At 42.8% G+C, this 23,578-nt stretch overlaps 1 protein-coding gene across 1 annotated transcript in view; it reads right to left on the reverse strand.

The window, feature by feature from the left end:
- Window positions 1–4,759: 4,759 nt before the first annotated feature.
- Window positions 4,760–23,578, reverse strand: part of UBA5 (ubiquitin like modifier activating enzyme 5) — a 31,053-nt gene continuing 12,234 nt past the window's right edge. Inside the window, exons 8-12 of the mRNA XM_077491530.1 lie at window positions 23,124–23,251; window positions 16,540–16,675; window positions 15,656–15,734; window positions 14,407–14,513; window positions 4,760–5,575 (exon numbers count right to left, since the gene is read on the reverse strand). Coding sequence (XP_077347656.1) covers window positions 5,498–5,575; window positions 14,407–14,513; window positions 15,656–15,734; window positions 16,540–16,675; window positions 23,124–23,251 — 528 coding nt within the window. The 3' untranslated portion in view covers window positions 4,760–5,497. The remainder of the gene's footprint in view (window positions 5,576–14,406; window positions 14,514–15,655; window positions 15,735–16,539; window positions 16,676–23,123; window positions 23,252–23,578) is intronic.

The raw sequence follows: 23,578 nt of genomic DNA on the forward strand, positions 1-23,578 counted from the left end.
TTTAGGGTGGACCTCCGCTTTAAAGGGGTGGGTCAGCCTGTCGGTGCTCAGACGATATGTCGCACACTGCATCAAATTGGTCTGCATGGCTGTCATCCCAGAAGGAAGCCTCTTTTAAAGATGATACACAAAAAAGCCCAAACAGTTTTCTGAAGACAAGCAGACTAAGGACATGGATTACTGGAACCATGCCCTGTGGTCTGATGAGACCAAGATAAACTTATTTGGTTTAGATAGTGTCAAGAGTGTGTGGTGGCAACCAGGTGAGGGGCACAAAGACAAGTGTGTCTTGCCTACAGTCAAGCATGGTGGTGGGAGTGTCATGGTCTGGGACTGCATGAGTGCTGCCAGCACTGGGGAGCTACATTTCGTTAAGGGAAACATGAATGTCAACATGTACTGTGATATACTGAAGCAGAGCATGATCCCCTCCCTTCGGAGACTGGGCCACAGGGCAGTATTCAAACATAACAACCTCAAACACACCTCCAAGATGACCAATGCCTTGATAAAGAAGCCAAGGGTAAAGGTGATGGACTGGCCAAACGTGTCCCCAGACCTAAACGCTATTGAGCATCTGTGGGGGATCCTCAAAAAGGAAGGTGTCGTAGTGGAAGAGGACGCCAGTGGCAACCTGTGAACTCCATGCTCACAATGGTGGCCACACAAAATATTGACACTTTCGGCCCATATATAATCGGGGACAAAGTATTCAGACCCCCTTAAATGTTTCACTCTGTTATATTGCAGCCATTTGCTAAAATCATTTAAGTTCATTTTTTTCCTCATTAATGTACACATAGCACCCCATATTGACAGAAAAACACAGAATTGTTGACATTTTTGCAGATTTATAAAAAAACGAAAAACTGAAATATCACATGGCCCTAAGTATTCAGACCCTTTGCTGTGACACTCATATTTACCGTATTCATTGGCGTATAACACGCACCCCAAGTTTAGGAGGAAAGTTTAAGGAAAATAAAATTTAGATTTAAATGCCCATCAATGCAGCCTTGTCATTGTAGCCTTGCTGTTCAAAAATGGCACCGCCAAGATACACAGGACATCCGCTCTGTATCTTGGTGGCTTTCGACGGCTCACACGGGACTGCTAGAGAGGGCGAAAGCCACCGAGAGGCTCACAACTGGCGTATAACACGAACCCACAATTTCCCCCTGATTTTAAGGGGAAAAAGGTACACGTTATACGCCAATAAATATGGTAACCATTTCTTCTGATCATCCTTGAGATGGTTCTACACCTTCATTTGAGTCCAGCAGTGTTTGATTATACTGATTGCACTTGATTAGCAAAGCCACACACCTGTCTATATAAGACCTTACAGCTCACAGCGCATGTCAGAGCAAATGAGAATCATGAGGTCAAAGGAACTGCCCGAAGAGCTCAGAGACAGAATTGTGGCAAGGCACAGATCTGGCCAAGGTTACAAAAAAAATTCTGCTGCACTTAAGGTTCCTAAGAGCACAGTGGCCTCCATAATCCTTAAATGGAAGACGTTTGGGACGACCAGAACCCTTCTTAAAGCTGGCCGTCTGGCCAAACTGAGATATCGGGGGAGAAGAGCCTTGGTGAGAGAGGTAAAGAAGAACCCAAAGATCACTGTGGCTGAGCTCCAGAGATGCAGTCGGGAGATGGGAGAAAGTTCTAGAAAGTCAACCATCACTGCAGCCATCCACCAGTCAGGGCTTTATGGCAGAGTGACCCGATGGAAGCCTCTCCTCAGTGCAAGATACATGAAAGCCTGCATGGAGTTTGCTAGAAAAAAAAAAAACACCCGAAGGACTCCAAGATGGTGAGAAATAAGAGTCTCTGGTCTGATGAGACCAAGATAGAACTTTTTGACCTTAAAGTGGAAGTAAACTCCCCTATCGTTTTCAGCCAAGGAAGCTGCCATCTTTGCCTCGGTTTAATCTTCAACTGCTATGGTGCTGCACATGTGATTCGTTATGACACCAGCCATTGGATGGTTTGATAGTTTGGCTGAGAGCACAGCCAATGTGCAGTTAGCATTCCCGACATGCCTTTTTTTTTTTAACTGTTTAAATCGATGGGTTTACTTCCACTTTAATTCTAAGTGGTATGTGTGGAGAAAATAAGGCACTGCTCATCACCTGTCCAATACAGTCCCAACAGTGAAGCATGGTGTTGGCAGCATCATGCTGTGGGACTGTTTTTCTGATGCAAGGACAGGACGACTGGTTGCAATCGAGGGAAAGATTAATGTGGCCAAGTACAGGGATATCCTGGATGAAAACATTCTCCAGAGTGCTCAGGACCTCAGACTGGGCCGAAGGTTTACCTTCCAACAAGACAATGACCCTAAGCACACAGCTAAAATGACGAAGGAGTGGCTTCACAACAACTCCGTGACTGTTCTTGAATGGCCCAGCCAGAGCCCTGACTTAAACCCAATTGAGCATCTCTGGAGAGACCTAAAAATGGCTGTCCACCAACCTGACAGAACTGGAGAGGATCTGCAAGGAGGAATGGCAGAGAATCCCCAAATGCAGGTGTGAAATTTTTTTTGCATCTTTCCCAAAAAGACTCATGGCTGTATTAGATCAAAACAAAAGGGTGCTTCTACTAAATACGGAGCAAAGGGTCTGAATACTTAGGACCATGTGATATTTCAGTCTTTCTTTTTTTAAATAAATCTGCAACAATTCTGTGTTTTTCTGTCAATATGGGGTGCTGTGTGTACATTAATGAGGAAAAAAATGTACTTAAATGATTTTAGCAAATGGCTGCAATATAACAAAGAGTGAAAAATTGAAGGTGATCTGAATACTTTCCGTCCCCACTGTACACACATACATATATCAGGAACCATTAATATCCATGCATTTTTTCTGGTGATGCAACAATTTATTTTTTCTATCACAGGTAAATTTGAGGATACTGTAAATAAATGAATTCACAAGTATGTAGGCTGTTCAGAAGGAAACAAAAGTTACATATCTCCTGCAGAAATAAATAGTAGCACATCAAAAGGAATTCTACATATTTTTTTTTGGGATGGAATTCAAAAGAGTTAGCACCTCTGTCAGTTTTTACTGCAGTCTGTTTGTCCAATAAGGGGGATTTTCCTCACTTTCTGTCCTGCTAAGAATCTGCCATGGGACAAGAAGTGTGGTGAAATCTTCAAGAGAGCAATAAATATGCTCTGTTTTAGTAGAGTAGGGATGCTAAATGAACACATTTTAAAGGTTCTGTGCTGTTGAAGATTTTCTACTCACTTACAAAAGAGGTGTTGGACAGGAGTAAAAAGAACAGACAGAGGTTATTCTCTTGCCCATTCTATCCAAAACAAAAATAGTGAAGGAATAGCCCTTTATCCACACATCAGTTGCTATTAAAACATAGAATAATTACTATAGAAATATTTATCCCCCCATTTGATTGGGTGCAGAGAACTAGACCCTGCCTAAAGGCATATTGATTATATAGTCCATCAGCCTACACCGTCTCTAAGCCCTTGTACACACGGTCGGACATTCCGACCACAAAATCCATCTGATTTTTCCCGAAACTGGTGTTGTATACACACGGTCGGACAAAGTTGTCGGAAAATCCAATCATTCGGACCGTGATGACGTTCGTTCGTTCCGACGGGACTACGTTGCGGCTAGTAGCCAATAGCTTTGGTCTCGTAATTTGATCTGAGCATGTGTGGCACTTTGTCCCATCGGAATTCTCTACAAACGATTGGACAAAGTCCGATCGGATCATGTTGTCGGAAAATTTTATATCCAGCTCTCAAACTTTGTTGGTCGGACATTCCGACGGAAAAAGTCCGATGGAGCCCACACACGGTCGGATTATTTGAAAACACTGTCCGATCGGACATTTTCCGTCAGAATGTCCAACCGTGTGTACAAGGGCTAAAAGGCTGGTTCTGGTCAGTCTTATAAATTTTTGGATTATTTTTCCATAGTGTGTTGTCAATACAATGTGGTACTTATTAAGAGCCCAAGTCTGCTTAAAAATTAAAGAAGCTTTATTACAAAATGTAAAAAAAAAAAAAAAAAATCACAAAAAAGACTATACGTGGAAAAGCATCTATATTGATCTTAAAAACACAGCTCCAGGTTTCTTGCAACTTTAATTAGTTAATTTGGAACAAGCCGGTCCAAACAAACTACCGGTATTTGGTTTACTAACACATGCTCCTGCTGGGTGCACTGTATAAATTATGTAATATCAGCTGCATACAGGGCTGCATTTCAGCAGCAGGATAGGGACTTTGCCCCCGTTCACATTGGGCCAAATTGCATCCCACTTCAGAACCTATTGCCAGCAACGGAACCATCCGAATCGGTGCGACACTGACTTTGCGGCACCGCACAGATTCCCAAAACTACTTTTGGCGACTTCAGGGGCGATTTCAATAGACATCTGTGTATGAACCTGCACAGATGTCTCTAAAATCGCCCCTGAATTCGGACTGAAATGTCGAGCTAAACTCACACAAATTTCAAACCCACAATCAGTGTGAACCTAGGCTTCATGTCCCTCACTCAAAAAAAAAAAAAAAAAGATATCAAGTTGAGCTGAGGCTGCTCTTTCTACAATTTATATTGAATGCCTGAATGTGTTAATGAGGACTAAGCAGACCTCCAGACACTATAGTAATTGAAGTGGTGGCCAGGATAGTTACTATTTACTGAACCCAATTCCATTCTGTTTAGAAATAAAGCATGGTAATACAGACAAATAAATACACTTAACATTTAAATATAGCTTAACAATTTATTAGTAATAGCAACCTAACAGGCTATGAGGACTGACAATTTCACAAATGCTGTGGTGATTCAGTATATCCAAAAGTATTTGCGAACACTTACTGTCTCAGTGGGCCGCAGATACTGCAAAGCTATAAATCACAATATCTTCTTCACGCTGACACAGTAAACATGCAAATATGTGAAAGTAGAGTCACCCTGGAGTCTTTATATACATAGATGGAAACAATCCTTTATGTATCTCTACAAACCTGTCATGATGGAAACATCTACTGTAAATTTTCTAGTTACCTGGCTGTCATTGACCATCTTGCTTCTATGACACAGAACAAGTAGTCAGATAAGGGTGTACGACTTTCATTATCTGTTTACTTGTTCTGTGTCAGTGACTCAAAGTGTTGGGGCCAAGTAGGTCAGTACAACAACCAGGCAACTAGAATTGTAGGAGAAGGCTGGCAATAGCAGCTCCCTTACTCCTCTCTTGAAAGGTTTACTCCAATGGTCTTTTTATAAGCGTCTTTAAAAACTATGCTGTCCAAAACTAACCAAGCAGATTCAAGCCAAGGGATATAGCAGTTGGAATCTGGAAGGGTGAACTTGATTGAATGTCGGGGGACAATGCAGTGCTTTTGTCAGACTTTATTAAATGAGGACTAATGTGATGACAAAGTAAATAAGAAGCATGTTCTCTGTAGAATGGAGAATCGCTTGTTGCTTGATGAACTGGCAAGTTACATGTTCTTCATCTGAGCCATGAGCTCCTCCAGACTCTGCTCCGACTCCTCCACAGTAACTCCTGATGTGGGTTTCTGAAGACAGAATCAAAAATATTCATAAATAACACCATCCACACTTTGCACATTTCCATGACTTCTAGATAGTATTAAGAATATTGATGAGGGGGCTCAAAGAAATGAATAACCAAAAAATTTCAACTCTGACCGAGGACCTTGTCCGATAATGAGATCCTCTATTCAATAATTTACCATTAGTTACTGGGACTGATTTTCCGGCTAAAAACAGCACCTGCAAAGCACCCTGAAAGAGCTGCTGCTGTGTCTCCAGTGTGAAAGCCCCGAGGGCTTTCACACTGGAGCAGTGCGTTGGCAGGACGGTTAAAAAATGTCCCGTTAGCAGCATCTTCGGATCGGTGTATACACCACTCCTGCCCATTGAAATCAATGAGGCGGGGCAGCTTAGCTATACTGCTGGCATAGCGCTGCTGCAGCAGCGCTTTGTGGTGGTTTTAACTCTTTCTTGGCCGCTAGCGGGGGTAAAAGCAGCTCGCTAGCAGCTAAATAATGCTGCGAAATTGGGGGCAAAGCGCCGCTAAATATAGCCGCCCCTACCCCAGTCTGAAAGGGGTCTTCGTGTGAAATTATGAAATCACTTGGCTACTTACTAGAGGGAAAAGCATACAGCCTAAAAATAGTAAAAAAAAAAAAAAATAAAAAAAAATAAACTATATTGCTGAAAGTTCATATATAGTATCTGTGACTGATTGAAGTGAATAAAAAAAAAAAAAAAAAAATCAATACATCAACGGTGCAAAAATCCAAAATGCTTGTACTTTCCTCCAGTCTCACAGGCTGCTCACCTCACATCTGATTTAAATCAGCAATGTTCCCCTCCAGGGATAAATACTAGAAAGGGCTGGCATGGTGCTGGTAATCACTTACATGGGATAAAAACCCTTGATTATCTCACCAAATATGATGGATATGCAAAAGAAGGAAGGCAGAATCTAGTGCTCTCCGTATCTCTATCTCTCGCTAATATATATATATATATATTTTACACACACACACACACACACTAAAAGAGTGAATCTGGTAAATATCATCCGATTCAAGAGATCATTTTTTTTTTTATTTAAAAAACAATGTCTTTGGGCCAGCTGGAGGATGACATCCCTCCCCTCCAGATCTCCACCGAACGACTGCAGCACCAGCTCACTGCTGTCCTGTGCAAACAGGACGAACTCGAGAACAGGATGCGACACTGTAACCTTCGCTTTGTGGGGTTGCCTGAGAAAGCAGAGGGCTCCGACCCCCCCGCATTCCTTGAACGCCTGCTAATTGCTAACTTTGGTCGCGAGGCCTTCTCATCCACCTTCACTGTCAAGCGCGCCCATCGCCTGGCCTCAAGACCTCCGCCTCCAGGCGCCCCACCGCGCACATTCATCGCAAAGATGCTCAATTACCGCGATCGGGACGCGGTCCTGCGCCTCACCAGGGAGAAGGGTAATATCCCCTACGATGGCAAACGTATTGCGGTGTTCCCGGACTTCTCCGCAGAGATTCAGAAGAAGAGGGCCCAGTTCACGGAAGTCAAGCGCCAACTCCGCATCCGTCATCTAGTATATGCAAAGATGTTCCCTGCTCGGCTCCGCGTGGTGCGTGATGGCAAGGCTCACTTTTTTGAAGATCCTTCGGCTGCTCTTTCCTGGCTGGAGCAGCGTCCGGACGATGCCCCTGCCTGACCCTGTTGATCTCTGTGTGACATCTATGTGGCCCTGCCTTTGTGCCTTCTCCATGACAGTCAACCGTGCCACTAGCCGTGAGTACCTTTGATCCCTTGTCACCTTCCCCTGGTATGCTGGGCCCCCCTTCTTCCCTGTTACTTTAAAGAGCCTGCGTGCCTCTGATTGTACTCTGCATGCCCCTGCATGTGCTGCATGTCGCTCTGATTTTGCTTTCCCTGGGTCCCCTCGTCCCATAAACATTATTGCAGCCGGGAACATGGACACCGTATTTGGCAAAGACTCTTCCATGCCGAACCCCCATACCGGGCCGCACTGCACAGTTGACTTCTGTTCGCCCCCACTCCCGGCTGGGAATGTGCCTAGTCACGTATGCTCTACGCTCCTGGATGTTTCTCCTGCTGTCCATGGTGGCCGGGCGCACTCCCCACTGCCATTTCAAGAAATGTTTCCCTGGCCGGCCTCAGTTCCCCTGTGTTTTGTGGGTTACTGTGTATTTAGTTTGCCCTGCCGGTCCAGTGTAGGCACTGTTCTGTTGTTCCTTGCTATTTTCAGTTCCTGTTTGATGCTAACACACCATGTCTTTTTACTGTCTGAACTTACCAATCCATGTCTGACAGATACTCTGCTACTTGTTCATATATCTCAAGTATTGCCTGTGTTACCTCTGGTTTATGTTTGTGTTCTGGGGGTAGCCCCTGTGATGGGTGGCGGTGGCGCTCCCACCCTGTACGCCGCCCCTCGCGGGGGCTCTCTGAGGTGGGTGGCTGGGTCAGTCTGGTTACTATTTGTTTCATTGATCCTGCACTGTGCCTTCCATTTGCTATGGCGACCCTTAAGGTAGTCACGTGGAACGTGCGTGGCCTGCGGGAGAGATCTAAGAGGGTTGCGGTGCTCTCCCACCTTAAACAGCTACGGGCTGATGTAATGGTTCTGACTGAGACGCATGTCACGGGCCAGCTGCAGTTATCCCTTAAAAAACCGTGGGTGGGGTGGATGTATCATGCCCCCTATACTAATAATTCTAGTGGTGTTGCTGTCCTGGTGGCCAAATCCGTCCAATTCCGCCTACATGATTTGCAATCCGATAGACGGGGTCGCTATCCATTTCTGCATGTCACGGTCGGGGGTCTTGAATTTTTGTTGTTAGCCTTTTACATTCCCCCACCCTTTCAGTTTGAGGCCCTCCAGCAGGGAATTGATTTTATGCTGCAGCATCCCTCCCTGCCGGCTCTATGGCTGGGCGATTTTAATTCTGTAGTGTCCCCTGTCCTGGATAGACTTACCCGTTCCCCTGGTCCCTCTTCTCCCTCGGGTCGGACTAGATTCGGCAATTTTCTTGCCGAGTTTGCTTTGACAGACGTGTGGAGGTATAGCTATCCTACCCGTAGGGAGTACTCCTGCTTCACGCCAGCGCATGATGCAATGTCCAGGATAGACCTGATTCTGTGTTCCCCTACCCTGCTTCCATGCCTTTTGGATGCTGGGATCGGGACTAGGGTCTTGTCTGATCACTCGCCTTGCTGGGCCCGGTTTCGTCTGCCCTCCGCTCCGATGTCCCGCCTGTGGAGGTTGAACCCGTTCTGGCTGACGGTTCTCCCTGATCTGGAGGCCGTTCAGAGGGAGTAGATTCATTATTTTCGGACTAATATGGACTCTGCACCGTTTGGGCTGGTCTGGGAAGCTTTTAAATTGCATGCCCGCATGTTTATGTCTATTCGTGTCAACCAGTTTAAGAAATCCTCGGGGCTGGCGGTACAACAGGCCGAGGAGTTGCTGGGGGAGCTGGAGAGCGCGTTTCTTGCGCATCCCACTCCCTCCAACTCCTCTAAACTGAGACTACAGTCTAGACTCACCGATCAGTTGCACCTAGCTGGGGCGGAGAGGAAGGTCTTTTTCAGTAAGCAAAGAGTTTACGAATACGGGGAGAGGGCTGGGAAACTGCTGGCCTACATGGCTCATCTGGATCACAGCCCTCCGGTTGTGGTACAGCTCTTGTCTGTGACGGGAGTCACGCTGTCGGATCCACAGGAGGTGGTTCAGGAATTTCGGCGCTTTTATGCCGAACTATACACCTCTGAAGCCGCCGGCTCCTTGGACGACTTGCGTGCCCTGCTGCAGACGGTTGACTTCCCGGTTCTCACGGACTCCCAGGTGGAGCTTTTGGAGGCTCCCATCACAGAGGAATGTATAGCAGAGGCGATAGCTTGCTTGCCACCTTCTAAGGCCCCAGGTTCAGATGGCCTTCCTCGGGAGTTTTATACCCAGTTTCAGGAGGCCCTGATCCCCAAGCTCCATCTGCTATACACCCACATATTCGATACCGGCGTACTCCCTCGCTCCATGAATGAAGCGCTGCTTGTTCTCATTCCTAAGCCGGGTAAGGACCCCCTCTCCCCCGAATCATACAGACCCATCTCGCTTCTGCAGCTGGACGTTAAAATCTTGGCCAAAATCCTCGCCCTCAGACTCAACAAGGTAATACTCCATCTCATACACACAGATCAGACGGGCTTTATGCCCAGGAAAAATACGGCCTTTAACCTAAGACGACTGTTTATGAACCTACAGGCCTCTCATGACAATATTGGTTCTAGGGTTGTTGTTAGTTTGGATGCTGCCAAGGCATTCGACTCGGTGGAGTGGGGGTATTTGTGGGAATGCTTGCACAGTTTTGGTTTTGGCCCTAAATTTGTGCGTTGGATACAGCTTCTTTACCAGGCCCCCACTGCCCGAGTTCTTGTCAATGGCCAGATCTCCAGCCCCTTTTCCCTGGCGAGAGGCACGCGTCAGGGCTGCCCCATTTCGCCCATGTTGTATGCATTGGCGGTGGAGCCCCTGGCAATTGCCATCAGAGCGCATCCGGGTATCCGTGGCCTCCGTGTGGGTCAGCTGTCGGAGGTTATCAGCCTCTATGCGGATGACATGTTGTTATACTTGGAGGATGCCGGCCCCTCTCTAGCGGCGGTTTTGGAGGTGGTTCGCCGTTTTGGTGCTTTTTCGGGTCTCCGCATCAATTGGTCCAAGTTCCAAATTCTCCCCATCGATATCACCGCCCCCACGAGGGCGCAGGCCTTATTGCCTCTCGAGTGCACGGACCGCATCAAATACCTTGGTATACACTGCTCTCGCTCCCCCGCGGACTACATCGGCCTTAACCTCGAGCCCCTTTACCCCCTTTTGAAACGGAAGACCCAGGTGTGGTCCAGGCTCCCCCTCGGAGCCATGGGCCGCCTGGGTCTCGTTAAAATGATTCTACTCCCCAAACTCCTCTACATTTTTTGGCATGCCCCACTTCATGTACCGTCGCGACTGTTCCGTGATATGGAATCGATTCTCAACTCCTTCGTTTGGGGCTCTTCCAGGCATAAGCTGGCCTGGCAGACCCTCAAGTGCCCGGTTCGTCTCGGTGGCGCTGCCCTCCCCGACTTGGAGATGTATTACTTGGCCTCCCAGCTTTCCCATTTTTATTATTTGAACACGTATGACAAACTAAGGTACTCCCTCCTGGTGTGTGCCTTGATTACAGATGCCATTGCGCATCCCTTCCAAATACTCTTTTGCAGGCATAGAGCTGTCCCCTACCCGTCTTATAAGCATACTATGATTGCGCACCACTGCCGATTGTGGCGGGTGGTGCAGTCTAGATCTGGGGCCCCCTCCTTGCATGCACATACACCTCTCTGGGACAACCTTGACATCCCGGAGTTGCTGGGTATACCGGACTACAAAATATGGGTATGTAGAGGGGTCATATATTTGTCTCAATTTTATACGACTCATGGTGTTAAGACTTTCCAGGCTCTTAAGGATGAGTTTGGCCTCCCGAATCATGTGTTTTTCCGCTACCTGCAGGTCCGCCATGCACTGCAAGCTCAGTTTGGTACTGCGCCTCCGATTCTGGTGCGTGCCCCCCTGGCGAGCCTGGTTTTTGGCAGTGATTCTCATAAGCTCACTTCCACCATTTACGCACACCTCCTCACCCCTCGGGCTACGGCCCATGCTTATAGTCTCAAACCTAGATGGGAGGCTGACAATGGACCGATAGAGGACGAGCACTGGGGTGAGATGCTGTCGGTGTCGACGGAGGTCTCCCCCAGGCTGTCGGATAGGCTGACTCACCTGTATATACTCCATCGTTCCTATGTCACCCCGGGACGGTTAGCTAAGTACAAACCCGGACTTGACCCTGCATGCCCCCGCTGCGGCGACCCAGCTGGCACGTTTTATCATCTCATTTGGACTTGTCCCCCCATCCAGAGGTACTGGGCTCAGATAATCCAATTCCTGCATGACCATATGGGGTCCCCCCTCACACTTTGCCCACGCCAGTGTATTCTCGGCCTCCTCCCCCTTCAGGACGAAAGTAAATATCTTAGGATACTCTTACAAGAGACTCTCTTCGCTGCCAGGATGCAGATAGCTCGACTGTGGCTCAGACCAGACCCCCCGACGTTCCAGCAGTGGAAGAGAGCTGTTAACCAGACTATACCCTACAAAAGACTTATTTATTCCAACCGAGGGTGCCCTACCAAATTCCATAAAATATGGGATGGGTGGCTGGATACTCCCCATAGCTGCATGGGGTAGATGATGTATATAGGGGACTGGCAACAATCCTCTCTACCAACTCTGTCTGGGCGCTCTATTGTGTGTATACATGTATTACCCGTATTCATGATTTTTGTTTACGCTGTGTTTCTTTACCCGTCATTTTGGACATGGACTGTATCCCTTTTTATGGTGTGCGGCGCCTGTTGCGCCTACTTTTTGTTTGAGTATTGTTATGTCATCTTTTTTCCTTATATGCTCAATAAACTTTACTCTGGTTAAAAAAAACAATGTCTTCCTTCTTAAAATTACTTTTTTTTTTTAATGTTTGTTCGATTTTCTAATCATTAGTGGGGCCAATTTGATGTTCATTTTCAACCACAGTGACGGAAATTTTAGAAATAGAAAACTTCTTGGTCAAAGGAATTTTCAGACAGTGTATGTGGTCTTAGTTCAGAAATTACATTCATTTTAAAAACAGAATGTAAAAAAAAGTGGAAATTTAAAACAACAACATTCTTTCATTCAGAAAATTTACAAAGATTTTTCGTCCGAATATTCTCCTTTGAAAATTGATCTGTGTGGCCAGATTAAGGCTCGGTACACACAAAGTTTGGTTTTAATCTGTTTCTGCAGTGCTTTTTGCGCACGTGATTTAGCATTTTTTTTTTTGGCCAATTTGTTGTTGGGCATATTAAAAAACACAAATTTTCTGGTTCAATATACTTCAATGGAGAAGCTGCAAAAAAGCATGTAATGCTTTTTCGCAGCTTCTCCATTGAAGTATATTGAACCAGAAAATAACAGTTTTGTGTTAAAAAAAAAAGTCCCAGACCCTTTCCAAATATGCAGCGGCTGAAAAAAGCATAGATGTGAACTTGTCCCATAGGAAACCATGTAAATGAACTGGAGTGCGTTTCTACCAAAAGCACCAAAAAAGACACATACATGTGAACCAGGTCTAAGACATTTAGCAACATAATGAGGCTAAAAAAAAAAAAAAAAAAAAATAAAAAGAACTAAAAAAGGTAGCCCTTTATAGTAGAAGAAAAAAAAAAACACAAGCAGATAATCACGACTGTGAGGGGTAGAACTGTGAAAGTAATATTTACAGTAACGATTATTTGCTCTTTTTGTACAATAAAGGGCTCGTTTTAGTTTTTTTAACCCTATTATGTTACTGGCCGATTAATTGATTACGAAAATAGTAATTGATTAATTTCATAATCGATTGGTTATCGATTCATTGTTTCAGACACACACAGGCCCAATTCCCAGCAACATTTAAAATGTTTTTACTGGTTGTCTTGGCATAACCTTTAGTAATACTTTGTACTACAAAAAAAGTTAACATTTATCCACAACCAACACTGGCACATTTGTACCTGGGTAGCAGAAGCACCTGACAATCCTATCACACTTTGACATGAGTTGCACCACCTCTATATCTGCTGATACTTAAAGTACACCTGTCAATGAACTAATATGGGGGCTACCATGGCTAATGTTATTCTGAATATATGAGTAACCTGCCATCTCTGGTTTTAATACTTCCAAGACACAAACCCAGCACTAATATGCAGCAAATAGTTGACAGAATTCATACTTGCTGCAGGTCAATGATTATTTCATCAAATCAACAACATGACAGCCAGGCAACTAGCAGTTTTAGAAAAGGTTAGTATTGCAATCTACATATTCCTTTCATATTAGGCTACGCTTAATGATGCATTAAGTTACTGTGATCAACTAGAAAGCCTAGGGCAGTGATGGCGAACAAGTCAACATCAGTTGCAATTGGGTGTATCTGAATACTGTATTCTGATAAATGATTATACTCCTATTTGGTTTTAACTACTTGGCCGTTTTTTCTTTTTCTTTTTTTTACTTAACCGCAATCTGATTATTCATCATGAGAGTTAGAATCTAACAGTTGCCGCCCTGTTTGCTTGATCTTATACATTGTTTCCCAGCTTCTAACTGTACACAACATCCAAAAAAGGAGTTGCTTGCTTATTTTCTTTACCATGTGGCTCTGTTATTTAATTCTGCCATGTAATCTTAGGAAATGAGGGAGAGTTTGTGAGATCAGGCAACAACTGTCAGACTCCGTGATCTCTGACTCTCAAGCTAAACAAAGCCAACTCAGCTAAAGTAAACCTAAAGCTTTCATAAGCACAGAATCACATTTATAATAACAAAGTGGAATTCCAGACTAGCTCACAAAGTAGTTAGAATAGGATTTAGAAGGAGGTGGGAGCAGGTTTAAGCATAGGCAATGGCCAGGTTGGGAGCAGGTTTAAGCATAGTTAGGCAATTGCCTGGAATTCCACTTTAACAACGAATATTTGGACTCCATAAAAATTATAGTAATGACCAGTTGCCTTCACAAAGAATGCCAAAATGGTTTAGTCGTTTTAAGTTTGGCAAGTTTTCATTTAAAATCAAGCTAAAAGTGCAACAATATTGTTCCCATTGTCTTTGTATTTAGCCTTTTAAAGTCCACATTTTTCAATGAGTTAGCGTGACTCAAAATGTGCACTACCAAGCGGTGGAGCAGAATGTTAAAGGGTTAAAAAGTGTCTTTAAAGCAATGAATAATCATACCGTAACAGGAATTGTGTATGCCACAGAGATTCCCTCTGGTAGATCGGGGACAGGTCCAGAAGCCTCCTTTAACTCTTCCTCGGAAACCTCAGACACTAGCTCAATCCCTAGAAGTCAGATCATAGTTCACTGTATTAGAAATTGTGGTTTCTGCTTGAGTGAGATCACTGGCAGACCTGGTAAATTCATACACTAATAAAAGTTTTTATATACAAAAATGTACACATCTTACAGCTATCATACAAAATAAATGTGGAATAGCTACAAACTATCTTTTAGTAAATCATCTATCTTCACACTATTCAGAATATAGTCCATGTGTCAGGTCAAAGCAACACTATCAGTTTAGGAATCAAAATCAGCCCTGGAGAATATGAGGAGTGTTGGATGTCTGTGCTCCTTCCTCCCACCCCTACACCACTGTTGAATCTTGTCATGATGTAGAGTGTCAGAGGATGCTTTAGAGTGAACAGGTACACTAAACTTCTTCCCTCCCCAACAGCACTTACCTTTCCTTCACTTTCCTGCCTGAGAGAAATACTTGGTGCTTCCAGGTATGCAGGGCTGTTTGGCGATGTAACTGCATTCTTACCATGGGGGGTGTGCAAGAGTCCCTAGCCCTGGGGTAAGCTTTAGGTGGCGTTTATAAAACCTTAAAAATGGTTGTAAAGTGTAATTGAAAAAAAAATATATATATATCAGGCTTATACTCACCTTCTCTGTTCTGCCTCTTCTGTGGTCCTATGCCGACGATCTCCGCTCCGCCACTTCTGCATGTGTCCCCATAGTAAGCCACTTGCTATGGGGGCAAATGTGCAAGCGCTTTCCCTAGCTGGGAAGTGTGTCCACAGACACACAGCTCAGCTCAGGCCCACTCCCCCACTCCCCCACTCCCTGCTTACAAAATTTGACTGACAGGTTCCACGCAGCATACTTAAAAAACAAGGAGGTTGATAAAGCCGATTTATATACAAGTGTAGTTGAGGGGAGTCAAGTGAACTTGTTTCTTTTCCCTACACAGAAAATAACAGGTTCATTAATAAGGATGAGCTCAGGCATGTTTGTAACTAGCATGTGCAGAGCCCGTCAGGAAGTCGGCACTGCACACCACTAATCACAGGCAGTGTAGCTGCAGATCGCAAAAATGTGCCGACTTCCTGGCGGGCTCTGCATGTGTGGCTACGAACATGCCTGAGCTTATCCTTTTTCATTAACATAAATGTATATAACACTTGGTTTAGGTTATTACCCCAATTGTTTTCCTCATGTACAACAGGTTTTTCTTCTTCCACTACAACTTCAGGTTTAGGCTTCACAGCTTCTTTTAACTGGATAAGGAAAAGTTTTACCAAACATTAGAGAAAAGAAAAGAAATGTCTATACACGAAAAAGAGCAATGTAAAAGCAAATTTTTTTTTTTTTGTGTATACAGTAGCTATAATCACACACATACACAAAAAAAAGGCTTTGATAAGAAAATTCAGTTATTTTTGAAAGAACTAAAACACAGCAAATAGTAATAAAAAGTCTGCAGTTTTGAAGAGGTGGGGGGGGGGGGGGTTGATGCTGCCATCTGGATTATAGTCCTAGTTGAAGATAAGAGACTTGTATCGGAATGCAAAACCCATTTAAAGCTGAACAAAAGCACACTGACTGGCAGGAGCTTTTAAAGCTGGCCAGATATAGATTGGTTCAGCAGGGTCCAGCCAAATTTAAATCCATGTGTGGCCAATGTGGTTGAACAGAAGTCAATCTACAGACAAACTTCTGTTTAACCCCCCTGTCAGATAAAACTGTCTTGATTGGCACTGCAGGCATTAGGCTGTAGTGCTGAACTGTGTATTCAGCAGCGGATTGCATTGTATTCTGGCAGCGGGGGGGGATGTCCACCTCAAAAGGTATGTAAGGGGGAATGTATGGCTGATCACTCAGATTATATACTGTATAATGGATCAGCAGAACTCCACATCAGATGAACACTACCTGGCTTCTTCTTTTGAACTTAGCAGGACTGTACTGTATGTCATGGAAAACACATATCTTTTGTGAGATATTATGCTAAAATTATTTAAAGCATAACACGTCAGCATGACTACATTTGACACATTTAAATGATCACAACAACATGCCTACCTTGAATTCTTCCTGCCGTTGCATACAGTATCTATCGCTGCAGGATGGGTTTGGCTTCATGGACATAGTTGGGAAGTAGTCCTGCATTGCATTGTATCCCAGGTAGAAGCTCACTGTGCCGAAGTTTAGGAGATACCTACAGAAAAAAAGAGCAGGCGATTGAGATCCGACAGACAAGAAATGTAGTATCCAACTACAACACTAAATGGCCGAGTATCATCCCTTACTAAATTAGCTTTTTAGGTGTAAAGAACAATAACGTGAATCCTTTAGCATACCTTGGAGGCAGACTGTCTTGGCAAGGCAGCTAATCACAGCCATTCAGATCTGTATTCCCCCCCCCCCACCCCCCAAATAGATTTTTTTTTATTTAAATCAGATTTTTTTGATTTTTATCAAATTTATTTTAATAAAATACTTTTGAAGTAAAAATCTAACCATAGTTTTCTATTTACATTACTAATTTAGTTTACTCAGCATGAAATGGAGCTTAGTTATGTAGCATGTGGCTGTATATTCTGCAATATTTACATTTTTGGTAAACTCATTCAATGAATCCAATCTCTGTAAAGCTGAGATAAGATGCACTGCATAGATGCATTCACACAATTTCACAGTAACCATGAGATAAAACAAAGTTCAGGAATATTTATTTATCCCATTGTTTTGCAAATCTATGTACATTACAAACTGTATGATTGAATCGGTTCGGATATCGATGATATTATTCTAAATAAGAAATCTCATTTTGTTTGCAAATATTAAGATTCTAACTACCAGCCTACCAGCAAGAATAAGTCCTTATAATCAAAGAGCACCTGTCATTTCAGATCCATCATGGCAGCGCCTGTTAAAAGGCATCCACTCCCCTGCTGCCTCCACGTCCCTCACCTTGTTGTGTCACTGCCGCATCACCAGCCGTCCCATTAAAGTGAATGAGACTGTCGGGTCAGAGGGCTCGCTGCTAGACAGAGTTGACAGTTGCTTTTTAAAAATTATGATTAAAATCGAGTTGACTTAAATCAAGCCTTTTTACTAGCAATTTAAATCAACTTGATTTAAATCAAATCCACCCTGCAGGGCAGTATACAAAACAATACAAACAGGGTCCCCAACACCCTTTCAAGCTAGACCTGCAGTTAGTAAATTACCTTTACTTTTGGATCACTATTACCGGTGGACGTGGATTCTTAGATTTTTTTATTCTATCGATGTACAATTTGAGTAACACGATCGAATCTGCAAACAATCGAATAGTCATAACTTTCCTTTCGATTGATTTAGATTCAATTTTGAATGAAACTGGATCAGTCAGGGCAGAATATTAGTAAATCATTTTGTATCAGTCAGCAGTAGTGAGAGTCTTTGTTCAAGAATACATTAGTATTTTGATTAATTGTATTACAAGATTACATGGTGGAAACAGAGATGGAATCAATTTACAAATTTGTAAATTAGGACAATATCTTAAAGCAGAATAGATCGCTCTGAAATCCTTGCTTAGGCGAGGATGACGTCTCTTGCCCTGCAAGAAGCCACACATATCCTCTTTAGCTATCAATTGTATTCCATTTCCCCCACGGGTGGTACACTGAGTAAATGGGTTGCCGACTATAATCGTCTGGAAAAGAAGTTGATCATTTATCGCAAAGAGTATGGCCATTATAAAAGGAGTTTAGTTTAAATTACCACGTGCAAGAATTCACATATTTTTCCCCAATACATGCAGAGTGTAGCTGCCCATTATTTTCCTAATAACACAGTGGGAGTTATTTATGAAAGGCAAATCCACTTTGCACTACAAGTGAATGAATGAATGAAAATATTTGTAAAGCGCACAACGCGAACTGAATCGCCTCAAGGCGCTGTGAAGAGCTTAGCTGTCATCAACTAGAAGAGGAAGGTCTTGAGTTTTTTCCTAAAGGCCTGGTGGTTTTCTTCCAGACGGATGTTGGTTGGTAGAGCGTTCCATAGCCGAGGTCCTTGGACAGCAAATCTCCGATCCCCCTTCGATTTGTACCGTGCTTTGGGAACGAGGAGGAGATTTTTGTTAGATGATCGTAGACAGCGGTTTGGTGTGTAATGATTTATTTTCTCAATTAGGTTTTGGAGGAGCGTCTTTATGCACGCATTTGTGGGTGAGGCAGAGGGTCTTGAATGTGATCCGATTCTTTACGGTTAGCCAACGTAGGTTCCTTAGCGAAGGAGAGATGGATTCCCAGGTTTTTTTTTTTCCTGTTATCAGCCTTGCCGCCGTGTTTTGGATAAGTTGTAATCGCGCAAGTTGATATTGTGGTAATCCTATATAAAGTGAGTTTGCGTAGTCCAGTCGTGAATTAATGATTGTTCCAACTACCACTGCTTTGTCATTCTGTGGGATGAACGGGATTAGTCTGCATAGCAGGCGTAGCAGATGGTGAGCACCACTGACTACTGCTCCTATTTGTGCATCCATTGACATTTGTGAGTCCAAAATGACCCCGAGACTCTTGGCCTTGGTCTTTGGGGAGATGGTTTGCCCAAAGATGGCGGGTGGTGTCCAGGAGGACTTGGTTTACGGAGTTATGGTTTGAGTGTAGGATAAGAAGCTCTGTTTTTGATTCCTTGAGTTTGAGCGAGTTAGTGGTCATCCAGTCTTCTATGAAATTGAGGCAATTTTCTAGTTGGTGATGGTCTCTTTGTCCGGTGATACGGAAGTAAAGTTGCGTGTCGTCAGCGTACGAGTGGAAGCAGAGGTCTGAAACTCTGATGATTTGGAGGAGTTGGCGGATGTATATGTTGAAGAGGACTGGCGACAAAGGCGATCCTTGACTTGCAATTGCACTGAAAGTGCAGTCACTGTAAATCTAAGGGGTAGATCTGAAATGAGGGGAAGCTCTGCTGATTTCATTATCCAATCATGTGCAAGCTAAAATGCTGTTTATTTTCCTTGCATGTTGCCCTCGGTTCTACAGCGACTACTTCCAAGCGCACTTTGTACTTGTAGTGCAAAATGAATTTACCTTTCGTAAATAACCCCCATTTTCTCTTACACATATCACCCTCCTTTCCTGGAGCGCCTACAAAAGGAAAGGATTAGTACTTTTACATATACACACACACACACACACACACACACGTGTACACACATTATAGTATGTATACACACATACACACACACACACACACACACACGCACGCAAGATGTCATCTACATATAAATTTAATGAATATGGCCCATTCACATTATTGTGAATGTGCGCATCACTGCAACACACACGAAGTGTGATGGCATTCATTCTGAAAGGCACCAAAACGCACCTTGCTGACAAGACATTTATTGTGGCAATCCACTACCATGCGTTGGGTTGCACTGACAAAAATGATTAATGCATCTTTTGTGGAGCGCTTAGCAGCCCATTCAAATTAATGGGCTGCTATAACCACTTCAAAACCGCAACACATACACACACGCGCACACGTAGCGGCTTCAAAGTGGTTTACCGGGGTTATGACTGAAGCCGTAACCCCGGTATTTTCTTTTTTCAGCCGGCGATTCTCTTCCTTTCCTTTTTGATCTTTTTCTTTCAAAAAGGTAGGAGGAGAGATATAGGGTCTTATAGAACCCAGATATTGCCACAAATGTTAACGCGAGAGCAATAATTCTAGTGCTAGACCTCCTCTGTAATGCTAAACTGATAACCTGTAAAAAAAAAATGTAAAGAGTTGTCTATGGAGATTAAGTATCATAGTTTGTAAATTTTAAAGCGTGACATATTCGGAATCTATTTACTTTTTTATATATTTTACCCAAAAATTATATGTTGTGATTTTTGCATTTAAAATTCATTAGAGTGTATTTTTTTCAAAAGAATTGTGTTTGAGAAATCGCTGCACAAATATCATGTGACATAAAAATCATCGCCATTTTATTCTCTAGGGTCTCTGCTAAAAAAAAAAATGTTTGGGGGTTCTATGTAAATTTCTAGCAAAAAAAATACAGATTTTTACTTGTAACAAAAAAAGTGCTTGTGCAACAAAACGCTCATTAATGTGTATGTGCTTTTCCAACAGTTTAGCTTTACCGCTCCTTGTGCCAATGCAAACCTGTAAATGGTCGTTGCAAAACTACACATCCCATGAGGCATTGTGCAGCTCTGACATTCCCAGACATGACTAGGCTTGATGGGAATTGTAGTTCCTGAACAACTGGAGGGCCGTAGTTTGAAGACCCATGATCTAGAATCTAAAATCGGAAAGTCCTCTATTAAGCACTTCAGCCTCAGAAGGTTTTACCCCCTTCCTGACCAGAGCACTTTTTCACAATTTGGCACTGCGTCGCTTTAACTGGTAATTGCTCGGTCTTGCAATGCTGTACCCAAAGTTAAAATTTGAGTCCTTTTTTCCCAACAAATAGGAGCTTTCTTTTGGAGGTGATGCTATTTAATCACCTCTGGGGATTTTTTGAACTATACACAAAAAAAGAGCCACAATTTTGAAAAAAAATTATATTTTTTACTTTTTACTATAATAAATATCCCCAAAAAAAGTTTTTAAAAAACAAAATTTCTTCATCAGTTTAGGCCAATATATATTCTTCTTCATTTTTTTTTTTTTTACCAAAAATAAGCGTATATTGATTTGCTTGCCTAAAAGTTTTAGTGTCTGCAAACTATGGGAAAGATTTATGGCATTTTTATTATTTTCTTTTTACTAGTAATGCTGGTGTTCTGTGATTTTTAGTGGTACTGCGACAGACAGATCGGACACTTGTCACATTTTCGGGACTATTGACATTTATACAGTGATCAGTGCTATAAAAATGCACCGATTACTGTGTACATGACACTGGTAGAGAAGGGGTTAACACTAGGGGGCGAACAAGGGGTTAATTGTGTGTTCCCACTGTATGGGGATTGGACTGAATAGGCGAGGAGACATAATCGCTGTTCCTACTTACTAGGAACAAACGACATGTCTCCTCTCCTCTGACAGCACAGGGATGTGTGTGTTTACAGCAGGCACGCACCCTCTGGCGCTCTTAAAAGGAACCCCGTACCTGTATGGGGTTTCACACAGGGGAGCCATTCTGCCCCCATAAATAGACGTGAGCCAGTCAGAAACTGGTTTAGGTGTTACTAAACCCAGGACCCTGCATTCACTATATCTGGTCTCCCACAGTATACAGAACATGGAAATGCAATTATTTTAGTAACTATAAACTGTTAAATACCTTTTCTTATCAGTAGTATATAGCACTCTTGTGATTTCTATCAGTTTGGTTAAAGCTAGTAGGAGGCGTTTGCATTCTACTCTGACTGTCCTATGATGCTGCATGACCCTTGGCCCTCTGTCTGGACAGTGGCGATTTTCCATGTGCCAATTACATGCACCCTCCCAAGAGGAAAAAAAAAAAAAAAAAAAAAAAAAACCCTCTCTAGCAATACACACTAAACTGAGCATGTGCACAGTGACTCCAAAAGGCTCCATCTTACCAGGAAATAGATTGGGGATAGTGGAAGAAGGGAAGGATCAGAGACGATAGGATTAAGGGGTTAATCCCGTGGAGGATTAACCCCTTAGGTTCTACAGTGAGTATAACAAAAATGCTTTACTGCATATACAGACTGATTTTACAGTTGTGGGATTAGTAAGAGTTTAAGTTAGTAACATTTAACCTCACAGCTGCTAAAAAGGGTGCTAGCTCAGGTATGGAAGACTTCAATCTTTTTTGTAGAGGTTCTTCTCTAGTTATGTTTTATAAAAATATTACAGAACAATAACATTTTACTATGGCTATAGTCCAAAGAGTATGAACCCCATGGATCAAGAATTGCAATTCTCCTAACTTTCACCTATATACAGTATGACTCTTTGTTCTACTGGGTAAGCTTTATTGCAAGACCCCCTATCATGCTTAAATAAGCATGCTGAAACAGACCATAACAATTGCTCTCTTTCTGGAGAAAAAAAAAACAAAAAACAAAAAAAAACCATCAAACAACCCACTGTGTACACTCCCTTATGCCACCCCCTTCTTTCCTTTCTACTTTTCCTCCTCTACTGGCCTCCTTCACAGTATCGAATGCCTGACCTTCATAACTGTTTTTATTGTGTACTTGCTGAGAAAAAAAACAAGGCTATAAATTCTTATTGTTACCATGCATGTATTTTTTCATGGTTGCACACTAACTTTTCAGTCCCTCCAAAGGGTGCGTTTATAAAAAAAAAAAAATATGCAGAGCTATTTGTCCTACAAAACTGCATGTACATTCATTCTGTGTGAAAGCAAAATTGAGCATTACTAGGCTATTTTCTCTCTAGGTCAGATGTGCTTCATTCATAAAGCCCACGTGAATCAGTAAATACCGCATTTTGGCCACTAGATGGAGCTTATGATCATAGGAGATAAATACATGTTTACCAAGAAGAACAGCAAAACTATTCAAAAAGGTAAACACTGAGATTATAACTCAAACAAATACGTATTCATTGAGAGTAATTTATTTTTATAACAAACCTAACCTCTAGGAGATCTTTCTTGGTTGCTGTGCAAGTGAAGGTGTATGATAAAAAGTTATGTCCAGTTCTAAGAAGTGACTTACTTGAGAACATTCTGCACAAGTATTCCAGCTACAACTCCCATTGTGGTGGGCAGACTGGCCGCACACACACCAGCACGCTTCAAAGTCTTTTCATCAATGTTTGCTGCAACTACTAATGGAGGTGCGCACTGAGGAAGAGAATGGGTCACGATTTATCAGATCATACAAATTAATGATGCTTATTAATGTATAGTAGACTGAGCACAAAATCTGCAGCACAATATTCATTACTACAGTGTGACCTGTTTTGGTACAATCTTTGGAATATTAAAAAAAAAAAAAAAAAAAAAAAAAAAACAAACTACTGGAACCAATACATCTTTTCTCACTGTATCATAAACTTCATGAAAAAAAAAAAAAAAAAAAAAAATTCTACAAAAAAATTCTACTAATTCTACAAAAAAAAAAAAAAAAAAAAAAAAAAGAAGACCTGATACGAGGAGCTGACAATTGAA

The sequence above is a fragment of the Lithobates pipiens genome, unplaced genomic scaffold (genome assembly GCF_037356315.1).
Source record: "Lithobates pipiens isolate NorthernLeopardFrog02 unplaced genomic scaffold, aLitPip1_a1.2 Scaffold_19, whole genome shotgun sequence".
Classification (NCBI taxonomy): Eukaryota; Metazoa; Chordata; class Amphibia; order Anura; family Ranidae; genus Lithobates; species Lithobates pipiens.